The following is a 22,973-nucleotide window of genomic DNA, read 5'->3' as shown; positions in this document are numbered from 1 at the left end:
TACTTTATGTTATTTCTTATGCTTAATTGATGACTAATTTTCCTAGTATTAAATTAAAGAAAAAAATGTTGAGATGTCATATGATTGCAGGGTCACAACTCAATAATTAAAGAGATAGTGTCAATTAAACACACCAATTTTAGCAGATTTTAACGTGTACTAGCTCTATAGATGAACATCTATCTCCAAAACTATTAATCATATTGTCATGCTTATTTTTTAGTTTTATTCGGATGAGTTCAAAATTTGGAAACGAGTTTTTTTGTTTAAAGTATAGTCATTTTTACAACGGTACAAATTCTTCTGCAGTTTTCAATGCAATATCCTAGTTTTAAAAATCTGCAAAAAACATCACTAATTTTTTTTAAGTATTTTTTAGATGTTTTATGCATAATCCTACGTGCAAAGCATTAATATTTACAGTGAGCAACGAATCGCCGTGTTACGTCACAATGCAGATAAGGGATCGACAAGTTGAGCAGACGAAGATTAGCCCCTTAAACCTTAGTTACTAGACAAATAAATAAGAATTTGCAGGAATTTCAATCTTAGAGTAAAAACTGGGGGTTGCGATGAATAACGCATTTTGGATGTAGCCACTAGACGACTCCCATCAGACACCTTCTTTATCATTTCACAAGTGAAATGCATAAGGTTTGGGGCACCGATTTGGCTACAATTTTACACATAGTCAATGCAAACCATGTATGCTGGAGACTTATTACTAAAAATTTCGCGGGAACATTACGTAGAAAATTGTCTAATTCCAACGCCTCAGCCTACTCAATTTTTTCTATTACTAATTTGTAATTATTTTTATCAGTGGATATTAAAATCAATTTTGTTCTTGCATATAGGTCCATACATTGGATTTGAAGAAGTTGAAACTTTGTACCCGATTTGGCCGTAGAACTTTTAATAGCGCGATCTGTGTGTTTAATATGTCATCACACATGTTGTGTAAGTACTATCTGTATGCAAAACTGGAATAAAAAATAGGCGACCTAAACCTCGCGCTCTGTCCTTGCCAGACACAGCAGAAAGCTGGCCATCGAATGATTCTCGCCAAAGGGAAATCAGTAGGTGAAATAACGAACCTGATGCTGCGGCTACCATGGTAGCTTTTCTTGGCGGATGTCTAGGTTTTCCGCTTGTCTTGCGAGCGGACCTTTTAGCTGGCGGCATGGGTGCTATCATCTGCGGCGGAGGTGGCAGAACATGCGGCACGTGGTGGGGTATCGCTAGATCTGTCACACTGCCCTCGCTGCTGGTGTCTCCGCCCGTTCCAGGAATCATAGCCCTTCTGTCGCCAGTCTGCCGTTTTCGACTGGGGTGACGGAAGCACGCCATACTCACGCACACTGCTAGAAGACCCAGCAATATCGCCCCTGTCGTAACCAGAGCTATCAGTAGCACTGAAAACAGATTTCAAGCATAGTGAATAGAAATTCAGGGCCTCTCTAATGCTGTAACTTTGCATCGTTACGACGCGGTTTCAGTAATTAATCGATGCGTTTCCGTTATTCTAACGTGTACAAGACGGTTCATGTCACGTTGTTGCCTGTAATGCATTATGTATTTATGGGAAGAAGTAAGTGTATGAATAAAAAACAAATAGGAATTTTTGTGGGTTTTCACTGGCGATCGTGAACGAGGATTGGTAGTCATGATAATCGTCGTGGTGTACGGGAATGGTAAAGCGATAAAGCTACATGCATATAATTAGCTATATTGACTGATTAATATTTTATAAAGAAAACAGGAAGATTTTCTGAAAGTTGCCTCAAAAGCAACAAGATTAATCGGGAAATTTACCTACGTATTCGTGACATTCGTAACTAGTATTAGGAGAAAATAAATTAAGGAAAAATAGATGGAATAAATTTAATTATCCAGAAATTAGAAGACGACGATATTGTTTTGAAATGCTATGAACGCCTTGTGTCTTATAGTTGGCATTTAAGTTCGTAGCAAATGACTCTGTTAGTGTTATAGATCAGGGTTGAGTAACTGGTGGCTCGCAGGCCACCGGAGGCACCTCCGCCTTGTTGCCACGCTGAACGGCCCCCTCCATACCTACCAGACTCTGACGATCGCAGTCGAAAAGAGAAGGAAAGAAGGAGGAATCCACTGGGATCGTCAGAGTCTGGTAGGTATGGAGGGGGGCCGTTCAGCGTAGCAGCAAGGCTAGGAGCCCACGGTGGCTCGCGAGCCAACAGTTAGTCAACCCTGTAATATAGATACATGCATACATACATATGTATGTACGTAGAAGCGGCCTGTATAGTGCCTCTACGAGCTATAGTGACTTAGGTGTGAGGCCACTCCGCGGGGTCTTAACCGATATCCTGCTGGGTATGGGCCGCTTAACGTGGCCCCTTACTACCTCCTGCAGGACTGTGTTTGGGGAGGATCAGGACAAAGCCGGTGCCCTATAGACTAAGTGTTACAATTTCGATTTTAACAAAATAAAAAAGAAATTGATTATCATTATTAAAAGACATCAATTAAGCTTTACTACTGGCTATTAAAAATTGTCTCATTGTCAGCACATATTAAATACAAATCCATTGTAGTAAGGTATATGTACAGCATTAGAACAGTTGTAATATAAATTATTTTATATTAACAACTTATTTTAAAATAAAATCACTGCATGCTTCAGGTAATTTTGGAGATTTTACCCTTTAGGACCCCGGTTTTGTCCTGGTCTTCCCTAAACACAGTCCTGCAAGAGGGAGTAGGGGGCACGTTTGGCGGCCCGTACCCAGCAGGGTATCGATTAAGACCCCACTGAGTGGCCTCACACCTAAGTCACTATAGCTCGTAGAGGCACTATACCTATTCTTCTGAGATTTAGTACTCTTCCCTTAAAATGGGTAGGATGAACTTGTAATGTTGACATTGAAAGTACAAGTGACGGTGAAGCTGAATTCAATGGTTTTGTCAAGAAGAAACTTATAAATGCACTATTAACTGACACTGATATCTTAGACTTAGGCCGTAGGCTAGCATTTCAGCAATATTTTCTATATGCGTACGTCGCGAGCAGAGACGCGGACTATCGTTTTAATCCTCTTGGGATCGTAAGGCCCAAGTATATGCAAAAAGGTATGCAACTTTTGTTTAAACTTCTTTTCAATATCTCTCACCGTTCTCGATATATTCCGCGGAAAAGAAAATTCTACATTTTTTTCAAGGGGTGATTTCACCCCCAAAAATTGCATTATTGCATCAACAAAAAATAGGGTTGCGTTACGGATGAATTACTCCACTTGCACACCGAGTTGCATAATTTTCTGAATTTGCGGGTTGCCGAACCCTGTTAAGCTTCGTGGCCACTAGCAATAAGCTTCCGACATTTACCTATTGCGAGAGTTGATGTCAGCACTGTGTAAACATGCCTGAGAGTAACTCTAGCAAGTTCTGATTACTTGCGACAGTTGGTCTCAGCAAGTGAATTCTGTCATAGTGTAGGTAACCGATAATCTTCCTCTCAGAGAGAAAGATTTAACTTCCAAACGAATTGGAAATTTTTGGCGAGAGTAGAAAGCAAGTAGGTGGACCATAGTATTCGGTCTCGAATCTACGTGCACGCCAGCATTTTTGTGTCAGTTTTACTGATGCTCGATCCAACTAATTCTAACAGATGGTCAAAGTCTTCTGGTGTCATTCGCAAGAAATTGTCCAGATGACGAGGATCTTCCGTTCTTAATTCGGACATCAGTGATTTGTGAATTCCAAGATCACATCTTCTTAAAACCCAGTCTCTCGTCCAAATTCTTTTCTTATTTTGTTAACAAAAGTAACACTGTACATGCAGCAGCATGTCTTGTTTGTTGTACCGACATTTTAATATACACTTTACGTATTCACTAGTCGATTTCGACTCTCAGGGTTCAGGAGTAACCCTGCAGTGTAAACACGCTAGACATATCTTCCGCAAGATTTTTCTCGCCACTACATGCAGGCAAGAACTTGTGTAAAAAAATTGCTGTAGTGTACACACTCATGCAAGTTCCTTGCGCAATAAATGTCGCAAGTTTATTGCTAGTGGCCACGAGGCTTTAGTGACACGCGTCTGCTGGTACTTGTCAATCGCCAAAATTAATTGGGCTGACTAGTTCAAAGTACTTCGTATCAGTCGACGATCGAGCTTGAATGTTAGTTACTATAATGATCGCAAATTACGAGATACTATTAGCTGTTATGATTGATTAGACTAAATAATATCTTTCCAATCTTTGAAATAAATCAGTTGAACTCACCTTTAAGATTAACCTGGCAGCGTTGGCCGCTGTGCCAGGGGAAGCATTCGCATACTTCCTGGCCATTAGTGTTCATTACACAGTGGCCTTTATTGTTGCAACTAGGACAGCCTAGTGGCGCCTGAGAACAAACCCTTCCAGGGTACGCTGAATTTTCAGACAGATCCGCCCAACCCTCTTTGCAGGAGCATTGATAAGACCCTCTCAAATTGAAGCATGCGGCGTTTAGGGAACAGTCGTGGTGAGGACCTCCTTCCTCAGTTTCACATTCATTGAAATCAATTGCATCGATCTGAAACATATATTAGTAATTTTCAACGAGCACTACGAATTAAGCTATTAATTATTAATAAGTACTATTCTTAAAATTTTCAAATTATGTTTTGACCTATTTATAAAGACCCACTGGGCCGTTTCTTATTTAAAAGGCGCGGAAGGAAACTCACCACATCAAGGTTCTTCGAGGCGTAAACCTCGGTGCCTCCCAAACTGTAATTGCTACCAATCAAGTATTTTCGAAGGACTTCCTTCAACCTCGTTTCGTTGGCGTTGTCGCTGAGCTGAACGTGGAATTCTACTTTCATTGGATTGGGCGTGAACCCAGCAATCTTGAGACCTCTGTAGACGTCTCTCAGATCACTCTGCATCAGAGTCCTGTCTAGGGCGTCCTTAGTTGGACCCAGCAGCTTTCTGTACGTCGTCGATGTGGAGTCGTTCATACTGGCTTCGTAACTCACCGGTGCGTGTCCAATACGATCCAAACCGACTCGAAGGGTGTAGGTGTAAGTAGCTGGAAATGTGCAATAGAAATATGTTGTAAGTAACAACTTATAGGAAATTTTTAAATCAATGTAAGCAGATTTACAAAGGGTAGACGGTGCAAGCTATAATTATTAGAGGACTAACAGTATTCAGACTGTTCAGTAATACTCACGTTTGCAAGGTCGATCAGGGAACATTCTCGCAAAACCTGGTCGACAAACGCATTTCATTTCATTTTCAACCGCGGCGCATGTTTCCGCCCTTGAAGCTCTGCATTCAGGTGTGCACAGATTAGCAATAGGTTGAAGGGACACCACAGGTGCTCCCAGAACACCACCTGCCAATACTCTGTGTATTTCATTTCCAGTTGGATCTTGTTCATCCCTCGAAATATCGCCGTATTCAGCCTCCACCTGCAAGAACAGTTCGTTTGTCGGTTTCATTTCGGAAAAGCCGAGAACTAGGGTATAGATAATTGAAAGGAATGCGTTTTACATTTACCTCTTCAGCATCAGCCGCGGGCGGTTTCTGGTCGCTCATGACTACGAAAATAGAGTCATTATCCACTACGTTCTCATACGATACCGGTATTCTAGTTACTATCGACTGCAAGATCGTCGATGTGACTGTAGCAACCACGCTTGTTGGACGCAGCAAGGTCTCCGTCACTGTTTCTACTGTGGTCGATGTTAATGTGTGAGTGAGAAGGAGAGTCCTCGTCGTCGGTGGAGAACCCAACACTGACGTTTCTGTTCTCGTTACCGTTGACGTTTGGAATCTGGTGACCTAAAAATCCGTAAGATTGAACAAACCGTTTATTGAGATTTTTAATTTTAGCTAAAACAGGAAATATAAAATAAATGAAACGATTGATTTATGCTGCTTCATTTAAAAAGTGGGATTGTGGAAATTAATGGCAAAATCTCTTAAAAAGTAAGACACTTCGTCACTATGAGGAACATAGTGGTAGTGACGATTTTATGTGTACGTATTGAATTGTCGGATTTGATATTAGCGACTCTCAACTTGTACAATCCGATACTGACACTATTCGAGTCGTCAAGCTCTCGAGTTATTTAAATATTTTTTTATGAAGAAGCAACTATGAAAATTTCAATTCATGTAACCTAGCATCAACAATCTTTATAGATTCTACAATATTAATATCATCACAACTAATTTTTAGCACCGGAATTCCAGCCTCACTTTTGTCCACTTCACAGTCATCGGAAGTTTTATCAGTATCACGCAGCTGAAGCTCACCTCCTTGGGTTTCATATGCATTTTGGTAGTCGAGCCGTTAACCGTTTTACGAATCATGTTGCCAGCATTGTCCTTCGTCATAGTAATCATCGTTTCGTCCCTTCTGTTATTATTCTCCAACAACGTGCTCGTTGCCTTCGTTATCGAATTGTCAACTGTAGTTACTACACTAGGCAATTCCTTAACGGTCGTCTCGTTCTTTCCTTTAAGTTCCGTCGATTGGCTAGTGACCAGCTTTGTGGCCGCATCTTTCGTTATCGCTATCGTATCGTATTCCTTCTGGCTCGAGATGACCACAGCAGTTAAAGTGTCAGTGGGTTCCACTTTGGTCAACGATATGACGTTATCATGACTAGCTTCCAAAAATACAGGATGCTCTGGACGTTTCACAGGATTTCGTGGAATATCGAAGGTGTACGTTTTTGCTGGCTCCATATTTTGATTTGTGGACGATGATCTGCTTGGTTGAATATGGTCCACTTGTAATGGCTTCAATTTTGTTGGGACCACTAACTTCGTCGACAACATGGCGGTTGGTTGTATCGAAATTCTGAAAATGTTTCGTTAGACACGTTAATAAATCCAGAACGTGCATAATACGATGAAAAATATTACATCGTTCCTAAATTTTTGCGTTTTTTCCTCGTTTATAAAATACAAAGAAAATACAGAAAAAGGATATAATTATTCGATATTATATATTTTTCTGTTTTTTCTCAATTAATGTCTGCAATTTGTTTAGGAGCACATACTAAGCACAAGTTTCTACAAGGATACAACGACTTATCGAAGAACCTTACGCCTGGTCAAAAAAGTAACAGAGAATGATTTTGAGTGAAAGACTTTGAATACCTGGACACGGGTTTCGTGTTAAACGGCCGAACAGTGTAAATGCTGACATGCTCTGTCATTTTCGTCTCGACTGGCCTGAGAATTTCAGGCACGTCCACGACAACTGGAAGATCAACGGTCCCGTGTATAATCGGTATCTTCGACTCCATGTCTTGGACGACTGGAATGTGGGAGGTTGCAACTGCAGTTGCAATCTGAATGGAACCAGAAACTGCAACTGCTGGTCTCACAGTGGCAATTTCAAGTGGTCTGGTAGTCTGCGTTACCGGTGGTGGAGGCACCATATCCTAAAACGTAATAAGTATGATAAAATGAAGGAACTAGAATTGAGAATAGCACGTGTTGAAAAGAATAGTTCGCAACACTTGTCAACTTAAAACTTCCCAGATTGTAACATCTTTACTAACAAGCAGAAATTCACCTGTGAAAGTAGTTCCACGAGGAACGGTCTTGCAAGAGAGGGTCTTGGGCTTGGTGGAACCATGCTGACACTGGGCAAAGGTGCAACGGAGGACTCCTTCAGAGGAATATACTTGGGCGGGGGTTTCAAGCCGGACTCGTTTGTAGTTACAAAGGAGAATCTATCTCCCACGGGTGCACTGGTCGTAGTAATGTCGATTGGTGGTGGAGAGAGGCCAACAACATCGTGAGCAAGTATAGGGGGTGGTTTCAGATCTTGCTCCTCGTTTTTATTTGACTGATTCGTCCCTACTGTAGGTCGCAAGGGTGGAGGCATCATGTCTCTGGATGGGGCATTCACTTCCATGTTATCTAACATATCTCTAGTGGACGTTTCGATAGGGTGTATTCTAGAATTCGTCTCATGCTCTACTGAGTCACCTTTGTCTGCACTAGACATAGCAAAGTTTGTTTGATATGCAGTTTCGAGAGACTCTTCGTTCTTCTTCTTATCGCTCGAGTTATTCTTTGTGATCAGCATGCTTGGTGGTCGTTCAGTTTGTGTCTTCCTGTCCAGTTCCTCACCTGTCGCCTCAACAGGCAAGGAGAATCTTATATTTGGTCGAGTCTCTGGCTTCGAATTGGCAGTCGAGATGGTTATTGGTACTGGCACTGGCACTGGGAGTTTGGGTTTGGTAATAATATGAGGATACTCTGAGTGAATCCTCGTTCCTGCGCCGTATTCTGAGTGGGGAACGACATTAAGACGATTCTTCTGAAATCCTGGCTTTATACTCTCAGTGTTCGCCTGAGAGAACTGACCTTCAGTCTTCTGAGGCATTGTACCATTCCTGAAGTGGGTTCTCATAATTTCACCGTTGTTGGGCTGAGCCTGGTGTCCAACAGGTCTTGATTCATCCGGCCGTTGATTGGAAGCTTTCATACCACCTGTCCAATTTAAGTCCACGAAACCTCCCAACTGTAGATGACTTTGATTGTTTACTTTGGTCTCATAAGGCATACTGTGATTCCCAAACGGAATGAGCATTCCTGGCTTGACTTCGTTGGGCTGTTTTACCTGGTGAGGTCTGGTTTCTTGCGAGTGACTTAAAATTTCTGGTCTGGGATACAAAGCCGGTCTGCTTTCGATTTTATTCCCTGTAGGCTGCCTAGTATATGGTCTGCCAGGTTTATCTACTTCCGGGACAAAATGCGGAATGATGGTTGGCGGTTTCAAGTCTATGGCGTCATTGTGTTCGTATGGGCGCGTTGTTGATGCCTGCCCCTCTGGTTGGCGTTTGTCATTAAAAGGCAATTTCTTGCTCCCATAATATGTCGAAGGCACACCTTCCACTATATCGTAGTCTGGTCTACCGTCCTTCACATTGTGACCATAAGGAGACGCTCCTTCATATCCAGTATACACGCCGAATGGTTTCCCATGAATTATTGGCATTTCGTGAGGTTTGATATTGTAGTAAGTGGGCCCATAAGACACTCCGTGGTTCGTTGTACCGTCGTTTTTGTGAATGAATGGTGCGCCTTGGTTTAAGCGCGTAGGTTTTCCTTTTTGCTTTGGAGCGTGATCAGGTTCCACTGGTTTTCCTAACACTACGTTGCCAGCAGCTACATTCCCGTTCAGTGGCACTTTATTCCCGTGAGTAAGAGTGGGCATATCACCCTTTGACACCTCAGACTCCTGAACACCTTTCACCCGATTGTGGTAATTTACGTGCTCTGAGGCACCAATTTCAGAATCAAGAGTCTTGTCCACTTGCGCATAATCGTTCCAGGTTTCTGGATTTTCCTCCTGACGAGGTGGAGTTTCACCGAATTTCTGAGTCTGGGTGTTCATTAAAGATGGCTTAGTAACTTCAGGTTTTAGTTTAGGGTTAGATGGGTTGTGATATTCTGTTGCCCCGGTTGGCACTTGTTCCTCCGTCCGTTCTGCTTGAGGTTTGATCTGTGCGATGCTGGGCGGTCTTTTGTCCTCAGGGTACAAATGGGGTGGTCTGCTTTGAAGTTCAATCTGTAACAATTAAAATGGTATTATTTATTTTCTAGCAATAATAGTCTACAAAACATATTTGCTGCTATTTTATAAATATACCGAGACTTTCATTTACCTGAGGGTGAGTTCCAAACGAAGGCTGTTTCTCAGTTGTCGGTTCCTTTGCTCCATTACCCGGCGGTAGAGTGGACATTCTCGGGGGTTCATGGTAAATCTGAAGATTCGTTATCGGTCGATGAGAAAGCACAAAGGCGTGCGTATTTTGCGTCTTTGGCGGTGGCCTCTGGGGTCCATTATAGATAGGCATCCTGACATTTGGCCTTTCGACATAGATCGGTCTATCGAGAGGACGACTGGTTGTAGGCCTCATGGGTGGACGTGGTCTCAGCCTGTTATTCGCCAGAATTCGTGGTGGTTTCTTATCTGCTTTCCAATTGGAGTTCAGAACAATCTCGTTTCCTGAATCTGGCTTCGCCATGATGATATATCGATGAGAATTATCGGTTGGATTGGACATTTCAGTTCGTCGGGGTGGAGTGTCCGATTCTCCATGCTTTGGAACCTTGGAATATTGTCCATGTGGTGGTAAATTGTTACCAGAGTGGCCATGGGAGTGGCCAGGTGGAGGTGGCATGCTTTGTGGGCGAATGTTCACTGTCTCTGGCCTATGGTGGACCAAGATCTCAGTGTGCACGTGGCCTTGGCCACCCAGAGCACCAGAATTGTCGGGATGCCTGATCAAGTGCACGTCAGACGGTTTTTTCTCCTGTTTTATAGATGCTTCTACTTTATCCTGCGGTCTTTCGTAATCGAAACGGACTGGTGGTAAGGGTATGACAGCTGGGCGATTGGAAGATCCTGATTTTTCAGGACGTGTTTTAAAATTGTGGAGTGGCGATGGCGGAACCATGTACTCTGCTGGATCCTTCCCGCTAGAATATTGCGGCGCATTTTCCACCTGAATATGAACGATACGTCAAAGATGACATCTATATTTATAAAACTTCATAATGCATGAATTTGTTTGGTTCATAAGATTTCTATTATCTTGAATAATACGAAAAAGAATGGATCTTGAACTGAAAAATCATTAAATAAATTGAGACAGTGATTCTAAAAGATGTCGTGTGGTTTCGAAGGATCATACGCAAGCAATAACTGTTTTTATTAATAAAAGTAAAATATGTTAACAGAATCCTTTTTTACTAAGACATTTACTTTTGTAAAATATTCTATGCTGTTCAAATCGACGTCGTGTACTTTTAAAACCAGTTTGAAATTAGAAGCATGATGACTTATATTTCTCCCAATTTCACGTGGACTACAGCATATTTAAATTTTCTCGAAATCCTTGACAGCAAGTGCAAAAAATGATAGATTTTATCCAAAAATTAGGCCCGATAAATGTACTTAAAAATCATTCTGAATTACTAACTAAATTTTAAATATTAAAAATTTCCATTTAATTATTTAGTTTATATATGTTACTGTAAAAGCCCGGCTGTACTCCCGAAAGAGACCGATGGCCGATCGAGATGAAACTTGGTGGGTATTACGAGGGGTGTGCAAAGACCCCAAATATAAAACTGTTAATTCAAAAGATACAGGGGTAATTGTGTATATAATGGTACACCTTATCGATTTTTTTAATCACGTTTGTGTTGACTTATACCGACACAACGCATTCCACTTTCCAACTTGTCCCGGGTATTAGTGTTGGTTGGGGCTAGATTAGTGCGGGGGGGCGCGCGCCCGCTCGCGGACGCGCAAAGCATGATAGCGAACCCATGTGAGTTTGGCGATGCTAAAAATGAGACTGTGGTTACAAAATTTCAAAAATAAAAAATGGGAGGACGGGAGGGTTCCCGGGTAGGGGGGGGCCTGCACCAACGTCCAAAAAAAAATCTAAACAAAAATTAACAATAATTTGTTATTAATATGTCGGAAACTAATAAATACTCGAAGCTACAATTTTAGATTTAGGATCCACACCCCCTCCCCACCCCTTCTCCCAAAACCTCATCTTGATCGGTCACCGGTCTCTTTCGGAATAATATCCAAAAGCCCGAATACGGTAAATCTTAATTACCAACCAGCACAACATTGGTAAAAGCCCGAAATAATGTTCCAACTGGGGAGTTAAAACCCCCCATCTAACCTTAACCAACACCGACAGTCGATGCGAAGGACAACTCTGAAAATTGTAGGTAAATCCAATCGTTCTGGGTTTTCTTTCGCATCGACTGACGGAGTTGGTTGGGATCAGATTTACCAACGATGGATGGTAAATCTTAGCTTTTCCCGCAAATCTTAGGATCTACCGATATTCGGGCTTTCACAGTAGGTAACATATACAGTAAATAATTTTCACCGCATTGCCCATTTCACTTCAGTAGGTGATTTTCTTGAGCAGCGTATTATAACGCAACACTATTTGACGGCTTCAAAAAAATGTTGCGCAACCTCTTCAGTTTGTTACAAGAGTGGTACCTAAAGTGGTAACACAACATTTTATTGAAGGTATAGGAAGTAATCTTCAATTTTTTTTTGTACTTTCATTTAACAAAATCATTTTTATCTCATAACTATCCCATAATATAATTTTATCCCACTTGCTTTAACGTAATACAACCTTCGCATTTGTACATTTACAAGTAACCATCTTTCCACATATATTATCGATTATATCATTGAGAATACTAGAAATACCTAAATAGAAAGTATTGATGCTAAATGTAATGTACAAATAATGTACATCACGATTTTAATACGTACCCTTTGCATTCCAATAAAGCCTAAACCCACGTCTGATTCTGGATAGGGCGAGGGATCGTCGAAGTATTGGCCACTTATATGGGGTTCACTAGTGTCGCCGAAAATCAGTGCCTGCGTCCCACCTTGGGGAATCACAACGTTGGCCACCTGGCTGGGTTGGATGTTGATCAGCAAAGGCTGCCCCGTTGATCTATCGATGATGTGTGGTACCTGATGAACTATGGGCTCCAATGGAGTGGGCTGAGACTCAGAACTTTGAATGACAACAGAACTATCAGGGAGTAATGGATCTTTCTCAGCCCATGGTGGTCGTCTTTTCTCTTCAGATGGAACGGTAGGCCAGGGTTTCCCAATCGGTGATTTCCCTGAGTCAATTTTCTGTAAAATTTATCAAAATACATCAGGCATTCAGTTTGAAACATTCTAATTCTGATTTCTAATACTTAAATATAACAATTGTAACTCTACAGTGTTCGACAATTTAAACGTTTCAGGTGCTCGAATATTCTGCAAATTTAAAAACTTACAAGGTCATAATGTTACATAATTTCAGAATTCACAGTATTCTGTTTCATAATACCAAAGATACTATCATTATATCAAAGCACACACTCTAGATGCCCTCCAATACAGTACGATTTTTAATTCAATATAACTCTAGTATTCCACGCAGTCTATACTCATTAATAATTATGTTGGAATTGTCGATATTAATTTACCTGAACGAGTGGGACACATCGAGATGTAGACAAACATTCAGTCGATAAGTGAGTTTACGTTGAAATAACTTAGCTTAAGTTTATTTATTAAGAGTTATTAGTTTTATTTATCTGAGTGCGTGTAAATCTATTTTATTGTGGCATGATTTAATGCAGATAAATTTGATATTTTTTTGCGTGTTCAGTGCGTGTAAATTTGATTTCTTTTTTAATTTTTTTTACACGTTTTCGTGCAGGAAACCTGATATTTTTCTGCGTGGTGGGATTCTGGGTTTTGTATGATTTGCTCGCGTGTGTATATCGATGAAACAATGGATGTCAGTGGATACAATGGAAACAATGCATTTCAGCCACTAGGCAGGTTTAGTGTAGTTCAGCGAGACCCTTTAATTTTGGATAAAGTCAGAATCGTGTAATAAATTTCGTCGCAGCTTCTCTGAGATGATCCAAAGTTCTTGGCATCCTATATTTAGCGCCCCCCCCCCCCCCCACCCAGAACTTGTAATTTCAACGTCCAAAACTCAAAACTACGTACCTGATCAAATTGCGGATGAAGCGAAGGAGGCCTGAGGGGATCCTTGGTGCTCCAAGGCCTTCTAAGCTTGTCGGGGCTCCATTCCGGTTCTTTTAAATTCGAATTTGGATTCACATATTGTTCCACGTTAGGTCTGTCCGGTGGCTTCAGAAGAGGATCGTTTTCTAACACGTCTTGTTTCAGACCCATCCTTTTTGGTGGGGACAATTGAACGGGGTGGAGTTTCTGCGGTTGTTTAGGTATCAATGTCGGGCTTGCGTCGATTGGTATGGAGACTGGAATCTTCAGATGCTCCTCGTAAACCTGGTGCGCAGGATAGATCTGTATCTGCGGGCCATTATGACCCTGGAGGGTTTGTTGCGGCTGAGAGTCCTCCCGATCGTTTTCCAAAACCTCGAGAACTGGATGGACAGGTATATTGGGAACTGGTAGAGGAGGCGGCTTCATCCCGATGTGCTCTTCGTCCTCTAAAAACGTTTGCGGTGGCCTTGGTGCCATTTTCCCAGGTTTACCAATAATCACGTCACTATTAGCCGTGATTATTTCACCTGGCGAGATTGGAATACCATCCGCCAAGTTAGACGCCACTTTGTGACGTGTTTCCGCGATGTAGTTGTGATTAAGGTTTGCAAGGTGTGCACCTTAAAGAAGAATAAGATATACCTTTTTGATTGTCTGATTATATAAGTACTTATCTGCAGTAGATTATTCAATAGACAAGTTCAACAGAATTAAAATGATATCATTATGATCCACGTTCTGCAACTATATACGATGGAATTCAAAGTGCCTTCTACCTAATACAAGCTAGGGCTCCAAGTGAAAATTTAATTAAACTAGCTTCGTGCATTTTCTTTCTATAAATTATACATTATCGATGATTAATTTTCAACAACCCGAATGATGTGGTAGTGCTAATTGTGTTTTTAGCTTGTAATTTTTACCTATGTTTTGGCTTTCAGCAGTTTCTATGTCCCCATCAGCAAATTCTGCGACAGGTATGTAAATCGGAGACCTTTGCGTGGTAACTTCTTGAGCTTCAGCTTGTGAGACGGTGTCGTTCCTGCGCGTGATCGTAGTCTTTCCTTGTAGGAGACCAGCCATTGCGGTAATTACGGGGCCCAAAGCTGACAGACTATTGATTCCCAATGACCCCAGACTGAGGAGATTGCTCACTGGAAGATCGCTGGTATTCTGATTAGGTCGTTTGTTCTGACCAGTATCTCCAACAGTTGTCACTGTCACACTATTCTCCTGCAATTAATTTATCATTTTAAAATTCAAAACGACGAAGATTTATTCCATTAGATACTAAACTTCGTCAATTTGGTTACTCAGTGTGAAGTGATTTTTATAAAAAAAAAATAACCGAGCATTACAAAGACAATGTGCGTGCATAATAGCAACTCTTATTGAAATATTGGCACACACTATGAAGAATTACTTCAAGAAGGTCATGCGAAGGTCAACATATTATACACAAACAAATTTGTATAAACATTACAGTAATAAAATTATACCATTTCATTTTAAAAAAAAATGTGGATGATCTTGAAATCTTGGAAAATATGACCTTGAGAAACAAAATCTTTGGCGTCATATTTGTCCTTTAGAAACGAAAACTTTCTTTCTTACGCATTTCTTTGATTTATTAAAAGGAACGAAGGTATTTTAGGTTCTAATCTTAGTGACCTTGTATACTACATATGTATATTGTATATTCAATCTTCATGTACTTTTAATTTCAATATGCTATTCGATCAATTTTCTCAATGTTCGAAGAAATTATATTAGAGCGAAGAAAAGGAAGATAAATTCAAATTACTTGATTGATTTGCTCGGTAGGTTTCGGATCAGGCTCGTTAATGACAGGAGATGTCTCAGTTGACACCAAACTGGTGGAGATCGTTCCTTCCTGTTGAAGTTCAAGCGAGGACGTCGCTTCTGGGAAGATGGCGGTGGTAGTAGGATCGATTTGATCCTCCTCGTCGAAGAAGATGATGGTTGATCCAGTTACAACATTTTTCACTGAATCAGAGTGATGCGCCGTTGTCAGCAACGCGTTCATGTATCCAGCATCCAGTAAACTGGGTGCTATCGATTCCGTGACGACGTTTTCCACGATGTGGGACCGCGAAGAAACAGTAGTGGACGTTTCTCCATCTGCCCCAGCCTGAGGATAAGTGAAAATTGATTTTCCGGTAGGAATTTTTAATTTGCAATAGAAATTGTCGATCTGACCTACGTATAAATGGACATCATGCTTATAATCTATGCTTCCCTACTGCAGAGTTGGGCAAAGATAATATCTAGATAATATCTAGATAAAAGGTACTTACGGTTATCCGTTATTCAAAGGTTGACTGAGGATGATTTAGCTTTATTCAAGGCGCCTGAGATAATGCTGGTTATTCAAGGGGAGTTCCTCCGACGGCGAATGATGCTTCGTTTATTCATAGGCCTTTCCTCTTGAGTTGTAAATAATGTTTCAGCTTTCATGTTATTCTTATACTAGAATGTCGAATAACCGGCGAAAGCATTTGCGGCCCAACCGGTCGCCTACCGGTCAGATTCTACAAAATCTGAATTTGTTTATTTTTCATCGTATCAATATGAAAGTGACACCAATGGAGTCCTGGCGTTCTGCCAATTAATTGGACCGAAAATAATTTAAATCGCACTATTTTTAACGAAACGGGCTTTAAATTTTGCAAATACATTTCTCACGTAATATCCTTAATTATGGTCCGAATTATATCATTTTGGGGGCTATTGTTATCGGGAAGACATAAGGAATCGATTGGTAATACTTTTATCAACACTTATCGAAAACATGAACATTTTATCTGGCCTGTCGGTTTAGGGCCCGATGGCCCTCGCTCGCAGCGAGAAAGCAAAACAGTGGGGTGGGTAGGTATTTCCAGACAATCCGAGCCCAAAGGCTTCTCAACAATCGAAAGCTCGGGCTCGGATTATCTGGGAAGATCTACCCACCCCACTGTTTTGCTTTCTCGTTGCGAGCGACGACCTTCAGACTCTAGTAGACCGCCCGTTGACAGCCGAAAGCAATAAAACCGACAGGCCAGATAAAATGTTCATGTTTTCGATAAGTGTTGATAAAAGTATTACCAATCGATTTCTTATGTCTTCCCGATAAAAATGGCTCCAAAAATGATATAATTCCGACCATAATTAAGGATATTACGTGAGAAATTTATTTTCAAAATTCAAATTCCGTTTCGTTAAAAATAGTGCGATTTAAATTATTTTCGGTCTAATTAATCGGCAGAACGCCAGGAATTCATTGGTGTCACTTTCATATTGATACGATGAAAAATAAGAAATTCAGGTTCTGTAGAATCTGAACGGTAGGAAACCGCGCGCGGGTCGGGCCGCAAAGGCTTTCGCCGGTTATTCGACATTCTAAGTAGTAGATATAAGAATAACATGAAAGCTGAAACAGTATTCCCAACTCAAGAGGAAAGGCCTATGAATAAACGAAGCATCATTCGCCGTCGGAGGAACTCCCCTTGAATAACCAGTTTCATCTCTGGCGCCATGAATAAAGCTAACTTACAAGGGAACCCTGACTCACCGATTGGAACGCAACTTTGTGGGTTTTTAGAGTGATTCAATACAAGAACAACGGTGTCTTTCATTTCGGCCCTATCGTCCTTTAAGCGGGTGAAAACTAACCTCAAAGTCGAATTGGCACTTGCACTTTTTCGCGTATAACTCTCAAAGTACAGCAGACAGAAAAAAATGTTTCAAACAAAAGTTTAATGGTGCAATAAGCGCTACAAACTTCCGTTAACCAAATTTTGAAAAGAGTTAAAAAAAAAATATATAACTGACGAAAAAAACTCTTTCCAAAATTTTGTTAACGCAAGTTTGTAGCGCTTATTGCACCATTAAACTTTTGTTTAAAACGTTTTTTTCTGTCTGCTGTACTTTGAGAGTTATGGGCGAAAAAGTGGAAGTGCCAATTCGACTTTGAGGTTAGTTTTCACTCCGTTAAAGGGCGATAGGGCCCAAATGAAACACACCGTTGTTCTTGTTTTGAGTTACTCTAAAAACCGACAAAGTTGCGTTCCAATCGGTGAGCCCGGGTTCGCGGTGTTCCCTTGTTAGTCGACTTTTAGTCGACTAAGGAAAAAGATGAAGTCTCTTTATTTGAAAAGTTATTTCAATCATTTTTTAATTCAAATAATGCCCATCTCTGCCCTACTGCTTTTATACTTCGAGCACAAACTGAACAAACTCTTCAAGTTTTAACATAAACTCTGTAACAGTACCAATAGTGTCTGCGTCTTTGGGGCGGAAGTCGCTTGTTGGCGAATACAAATTATTGCTGCGTTATGATAAACGAAAGTAACGTTTTGCATCGGGAACCCTGGCGTGTAACAACCATACCGAATAAAATCCAATATTTTTTTGCCTTCATAAATAAAAAGTGTTCGAGAAGGATTTAAACTTTAAAAATTTGCAAAATAAAAATGATTTGTTTAGTTTTTCGGACTTTTTTCATACCAGATCTTGCGCCAGCTGTGACAAATATTTGTTTAATCAACCTCATCTCCAATATGATTTTGGCAAGCTCAGAAAAAAGAGTAACCAAAGGAAACATGATTCCTGACGATAGTTTACCTGAAGTAACGTGGTGAAGTACGTAAACGTCGTGAGGTACGTTTTCGTCGCAAAAATTTGGATTGGTTCAGGAGTTGAATTGACCAGTGCGGCCTTGGTCGCCATCTTCTTGATAGGCACTTTCTCCAGAACAACGTCGGTGGACGTCGCGACGTTCGTTCGTACCACCGTGCTACCTTTCTCCAGCAAGGTCTTATAATACGTATATGTAATGTAATAAGTTTTCATCGTGTCAGTGACGCTTTCCTCAGTGTTGTCCAGCGCGGTAAGAGTAGTCGTGACACTGGTTGGACGAGGTGGTGGTGCAGATTCTGTTATTATAAGCTGAAGAAAAAAATGGCACAATTCACTTGGGGGTTCAGATAGAAGCAGAACACCTTTTGCCTGGAAAATATGAATTTTGGACTTCCAAGTACCGACCTGTGTGACAGCATCACTCCCAGTCTCGATTCTGGTTCGTCCATCTTCCATGAATGTTTTCTCCAACATTCTGGTGCTGACGTACGTGTTCGTTTCTGGTCGCGGTGCCTCTGATGGTTCCAGAATCGTATCCAAATAATGTTGTGGAGCGGTTACCGTGTTTGTTATTACCTTCGTGCTACTCTCTAAGGCGTCATTTATGTTTGGATGATCAGTGTTCAATGTTAGGTACGTATAGGTTGTCTTGAAAACTTCTGTGCGCAATGTTGGCGACGCGTCCAGCGTTACAGCAGCTGTTTCTGTTCCGGGTTTTCTGTGGCGTTCCTCCGTTGCTGTGTTTGCTACGACCTTAAAAAGATGACACTTTGTCAGTGACCACTGGTATCATTGACCTTTAGCATTGTTAGTGTTTGAAAAATCAATGATCTCCGGATATAAGTCCTACAGATTTGTCGCGATCTAAGGTGGCGGTTTGGGACCGAGCGTCAGCTTACGATTATTAGATCGAGACAGGGTTAAGTCTGGGTTAGGTCTGGGTTATTCCCCAGGGAAGTCCCCGAGTCGTCGGGGAATCGGTGCGGAGTATGCATCAACATCATGTGCGTGAGGGGGGGGGGGGGGGCAAGCGAACGAATCGCTAGCTTGCTCCCGCATCAAGTCCTCCTCCTCAGGCGCACTACTCCGCATCCGAGGACGACCACCGTGAAGTTTTAGTGGGTGCAAGCCCTACATAACCCCAGACCCTCCCCCGAGTAATTGTTATAAATTACATGAGTGTAGTTTCCGTTGCACGTGCGGATTTTTTAACCGACAAAAAATTTGTTGAAATACGCTCGAAAAACTGCCCATCTTATTCGCGGATTTTCGTAATTTTTTCTTCTATAACGTGCCATTTATACAAAAATAATTTGTTTAAAAAATCCGCACGTGCAACGGAAACTACACTCATATAGTTTATAAAAAAAAAACGAAAATTTGGTTTCGAACCTTCTGTTCCATATATAGTTACACATTCTACCAACGCGCGTGAAGGGTCAGAAGATTAATTATTATATTAAAATTTAAACATGCTTTTCTACTCATTTTTTTATGTCCTCTTAAGACATCGTACTGTAAAAATTCTTAAAAATGGCTTATTTTTCCGGCCGTGTTGGTCCTTAAAAATGCCAGAAAATTACTTGATGAATCTTTCTGAAACTTTCCGCACTTTTTATATACGAATATCTTTTTTGAAATTTATTTAAAGCAGATTTATAACTTAGCGCTGCAAAATATGTCCGCTGACATAGTTGACAGTTTTCCGACGAAACTGTTTTTCAAAAATCAAAAAACCAAAAAGTTATGGAAACTGTATGTGGGTGCCTATGACACGACCGGCGATTTTTCTGATTGCTCGTTTCCTTCTATTTCTTTTTCTATGAAAGACGTTAATTTCTAGAACAAAATCTCAATTTTCTTCCGAGCTGTCGTGCCATAGCCACCCGCATATGGTTTCTAAAACTTTTTGGTTCTTTGATATCAGAAGAATCGTTTCGGCAAAAAACTGTCAACCATGTCAGCGGAATTTTTTTGGAGCGCAAACTTACTGATCCCCTACAGCTTACAAATCTACTTTAAATAAATTTCAGAAAAGATATTCGTATAACTTAAATATCCAATAAGAAATCCCGAAAATTTTCAAAAAGATTCATTAAATAGTTTCCTTTCAATAAATTTCCAAAGATACCTTTAATATTGGAGCCATTACCCTGTTGCCCCCCTTAGTAACTAAGCACCCCTCTTCCGCATGTAAGCCGTGTAAAATGCTCATGAGCATAGAACATATTTTGCTGGAATGCTGTATATTTTCGGAGGAAAGAAGTCGACTCAACATCAAAGAGAATTTGAACTTAAACCTGAATAAGTCTGAAAATATCCTCAATGTGATCAAATTTCTCAAAGAGATAAATTTGCTTGATCTTTTCTAATGGAACACTACGTATGGTCTAAGTACTTTGTAACCAAATCTTCAGGTGTGTAATCGTGTGGAGGTGGGTGGTCGCTAATGTCTCTACTGTTGACGCGACTACCTAAAAATAAACTCACACATAAAAAAGCTCTTCACTACCTTCTAAACATTGTTGAGATCCGTGAGATATTATGAAATCTTATTAAAAGTATATTATGGCTACTATATTCAGTCTTCGTGGTTTATGCCCGGGATTACAACACTAATAATATTATCCTAAGGACTTTCTCACACAAAACTTCTGTGGTTTCTAGTTCGTATTTCGCGTGTATTATAATAGAGCTTTACTGTACCAGTACCACACAAACACATACTGAGTAATAATATATCACAAGAAAAGAAAAGGAAAGAAAGAACCACGAAACTGAAACCAAAATGGAAATAGAGATGTGTATAAACAGGCACATAGCGTGACGGGGCCACTAATGTTCCGTTATAAACCTAATTCGATATATTCACTTGACAGAGACAGCAGTATTCTAAAAGAGGCAGAAAAGTATGTGCAATGTGTGAATATATACGAAATACAGTAGTGCTCGGTAAACACTTTGCGTCCTGAGATTTGTATCCTGTGCACGGTTCTGGCGTGGTTCCAAGTCAATAATTTTTAAGAAGCGGCTGAAGCATTGTCCAAGGTTTCCCGAATGTTTACTATGATACAAACCAAGCTCGGAGTTTGCTTTACACACCGAATTCACTTGATTCTGGCGGATCAATCGCATTCACAGAGTGTAATAGCCTCCTTGACGTGCTGCGCAAGGGAGATTGGTATGTACATACATGTACGGAACACTGAGGAAAGGCCGGTTCTTTTACAGGATGATGACGGTTAGTCCGCGAGAATCATGCAAACTCGGTGCATAATAACTTCTCGTTTGAAGCATGTAAGATCTCCACTCGGGACCTAGCAGAGACTCACAACGTGAACAGCGCAAGCGATTAGCACCTTACTTCGGCTCGAGCTGGTATTTATTATGTGTGGTCTACAGGGTGTCCCACTAAGGAGTGGACAGCGCGATATCTCTTAAAGTATTGTCGATAAAAATATAAAAAAAATAGGGAATTGCATGGTTCGAGGGGGCCCATTTATTAGCGCGAACGAATTTTGTTTTCGATTATTATTTTAAAAGATACGATGGTCAAGTTCGGTTTTTCAAATGGAACTATTTTTTGTGAAGACCAGAGTTGATAGTGCGTTCCAAGACAAATTCAATAAGCTTTAATGTATACACTTTACTTCCACTGGTTTTTAAGATATTGCGCTTGCAAATTTACTGATTTTCACTGCAAGAAACCCCTCTGGAATGGCAAAAACCGGGGGCGGTCTTACTGGCGCCACGGGTGGCACTGCCTGTTGAAATGGATACTTACCTGCCAAAGGTCTACGCCAGAAATGGCAGGCCCAAAGGCTGGACAATTCTTTTCTTTTGACACAATCTGCTCCCCATGGTTGAAATTTAGTCTAGCAACTTTCACTCCTCCTAACCTAACCAATCCAACTTGCATCCCTCCCAAAAGAACCGGCCATCCGAGCGTAGAAGCAAGTGCGAAATAAAAGTAACGATGCGCTTCTCGATACCGCAGATGTACCTACCTAAGTAGCATTTCTGACGGAAAAGAATTGTCCAGCCTTTGGGCCTGCCATTTCTGGCGTAGACCTTTGGCAGGTAAGTATCCATTTCAACAGGCAGTGCCACCCGTGGTGCCAGTAAGACCGTCCCCGGTGAAAAACCAGTGAAAATCAGTAAATTTGCAAGCGCAATATCTTAAAAACCAGTGGAAATAAAGTGTATACATTAAAGCTTATTGAATTTGTCTTGGAACGCACTATCAACTCAGGTCTTCAAAAAAAATAGTTCCATTTGAAAAACCGAACTTGACCATCGTATCTTTTAAAATAATAATCGAAAACAAAATTCGTTCGCGCTAATAAATGGGCCCCCTCGAACCATGCAATTCCCTATTTTTTTTATATTTTTATCGACAATACTTTAAGAGATATCGCGCTGTCCACTCCTTAGTGGGACACCCTGTATAGCAACTATCGACAGCGGAGTTGCCAGGCAATTCCCTACGCCCAGGGAAGACGTGACGTCACATATATACTCTGTCATATAAGAAGGATCCTGCGCATAGACCTGTCCTGCGCTACTATTGGCTATACCCCAACCAACGCTCCCTCGGAGCCAATGAGCTCATTCTACATGCGTGAAACGGGTTCCTTCTGATATGACAAGGAGATTAGACGTCAACCCAGACCTATATAGACTAATACAACTCTTGCACGGCATGCGCTGAATTGTGATACGTCACT

At 40.9% G+C, this 22,973-nt stretch overlaps 1 protein-coding gene across 1 annotated transcript in view; it reads right to left on the bottom strand.

Moving 5' to 3' along the window:
* LOC143371201 (uncharacterized) overlaps positions 1-22,973 on the bottom strand; it is a 184,311-nt gene that overhangs the window by 4,815 nt on the left and 156,523 nt on the right. The window contains exons 7-21 of the mRNA XM_076816152.1: positions 18,652-18,999; positions 18,232-18,555; positions 15,410-15,757; positions 14,529-14,838; positions 13,585-14,225; positions 12,331-12,708; positions 9,671-10,513; positions 7,567-9,573; positions 7,146-7,432; positions 6,294-6,843; positions 5,532-5,816; positions 5,203-5,443; positions 4,715-5,058; positions 4,269-4,560; positions 1,098-1,415 (exon numbers count right to left, since the gene is read on the bottom strand). Coding sequence (XP_076672267.1) covers positions 1,098-1,415; positions 4,269-4,560; positions 4,715-5,058; positions 5,203-5,443; positions 5,532-5,816; positions 6,294-6,843; positions 7,146-7,432; positions 7,567-9,573; positions 9,671-10,513; positions 12,331-12,708; positions 13,585-14,225; positions 14,529-14,838; positions 15,410-15,757; positions 18,232-18,555; positions 18,652-18,999 — 7,516 coding nt within the window. The remainder of the gene's footprint in view (positions 1-1,097; positions 1,416-4,268; positions 4,561-4,714; positions 5,059-5,202; positions 5,444-5,531; positions 5,817-6,293; positions 6,844-7,145; positions 7,433-7,566; positions 9,574-9,670; positions 10,514-12,330; positions 12,709-13,584; positions 14,226-14,528; positions 14,839-15,409; positions 15,758-18,231; positions 18,556-18,651; positions 19,000-22,973) is intronic.

This window comes from Andrena cerasifolii, chromosome 7 (assembly GCF_050908995.1).
Source record: "Andrena cerasifolii isolate SP2316 chromosome 7, iyAndCera1_principal, whole genome shotgun sequence".
NCBI lineage: Eukaryota > Metazoa > Arthropoda > Insecta > Hymenoptera > Andrenidae > Andrena > Andrena cerasifolii.
This window is presented reverse-complemented; position numbering and strand designations above follow the sequence as displayed.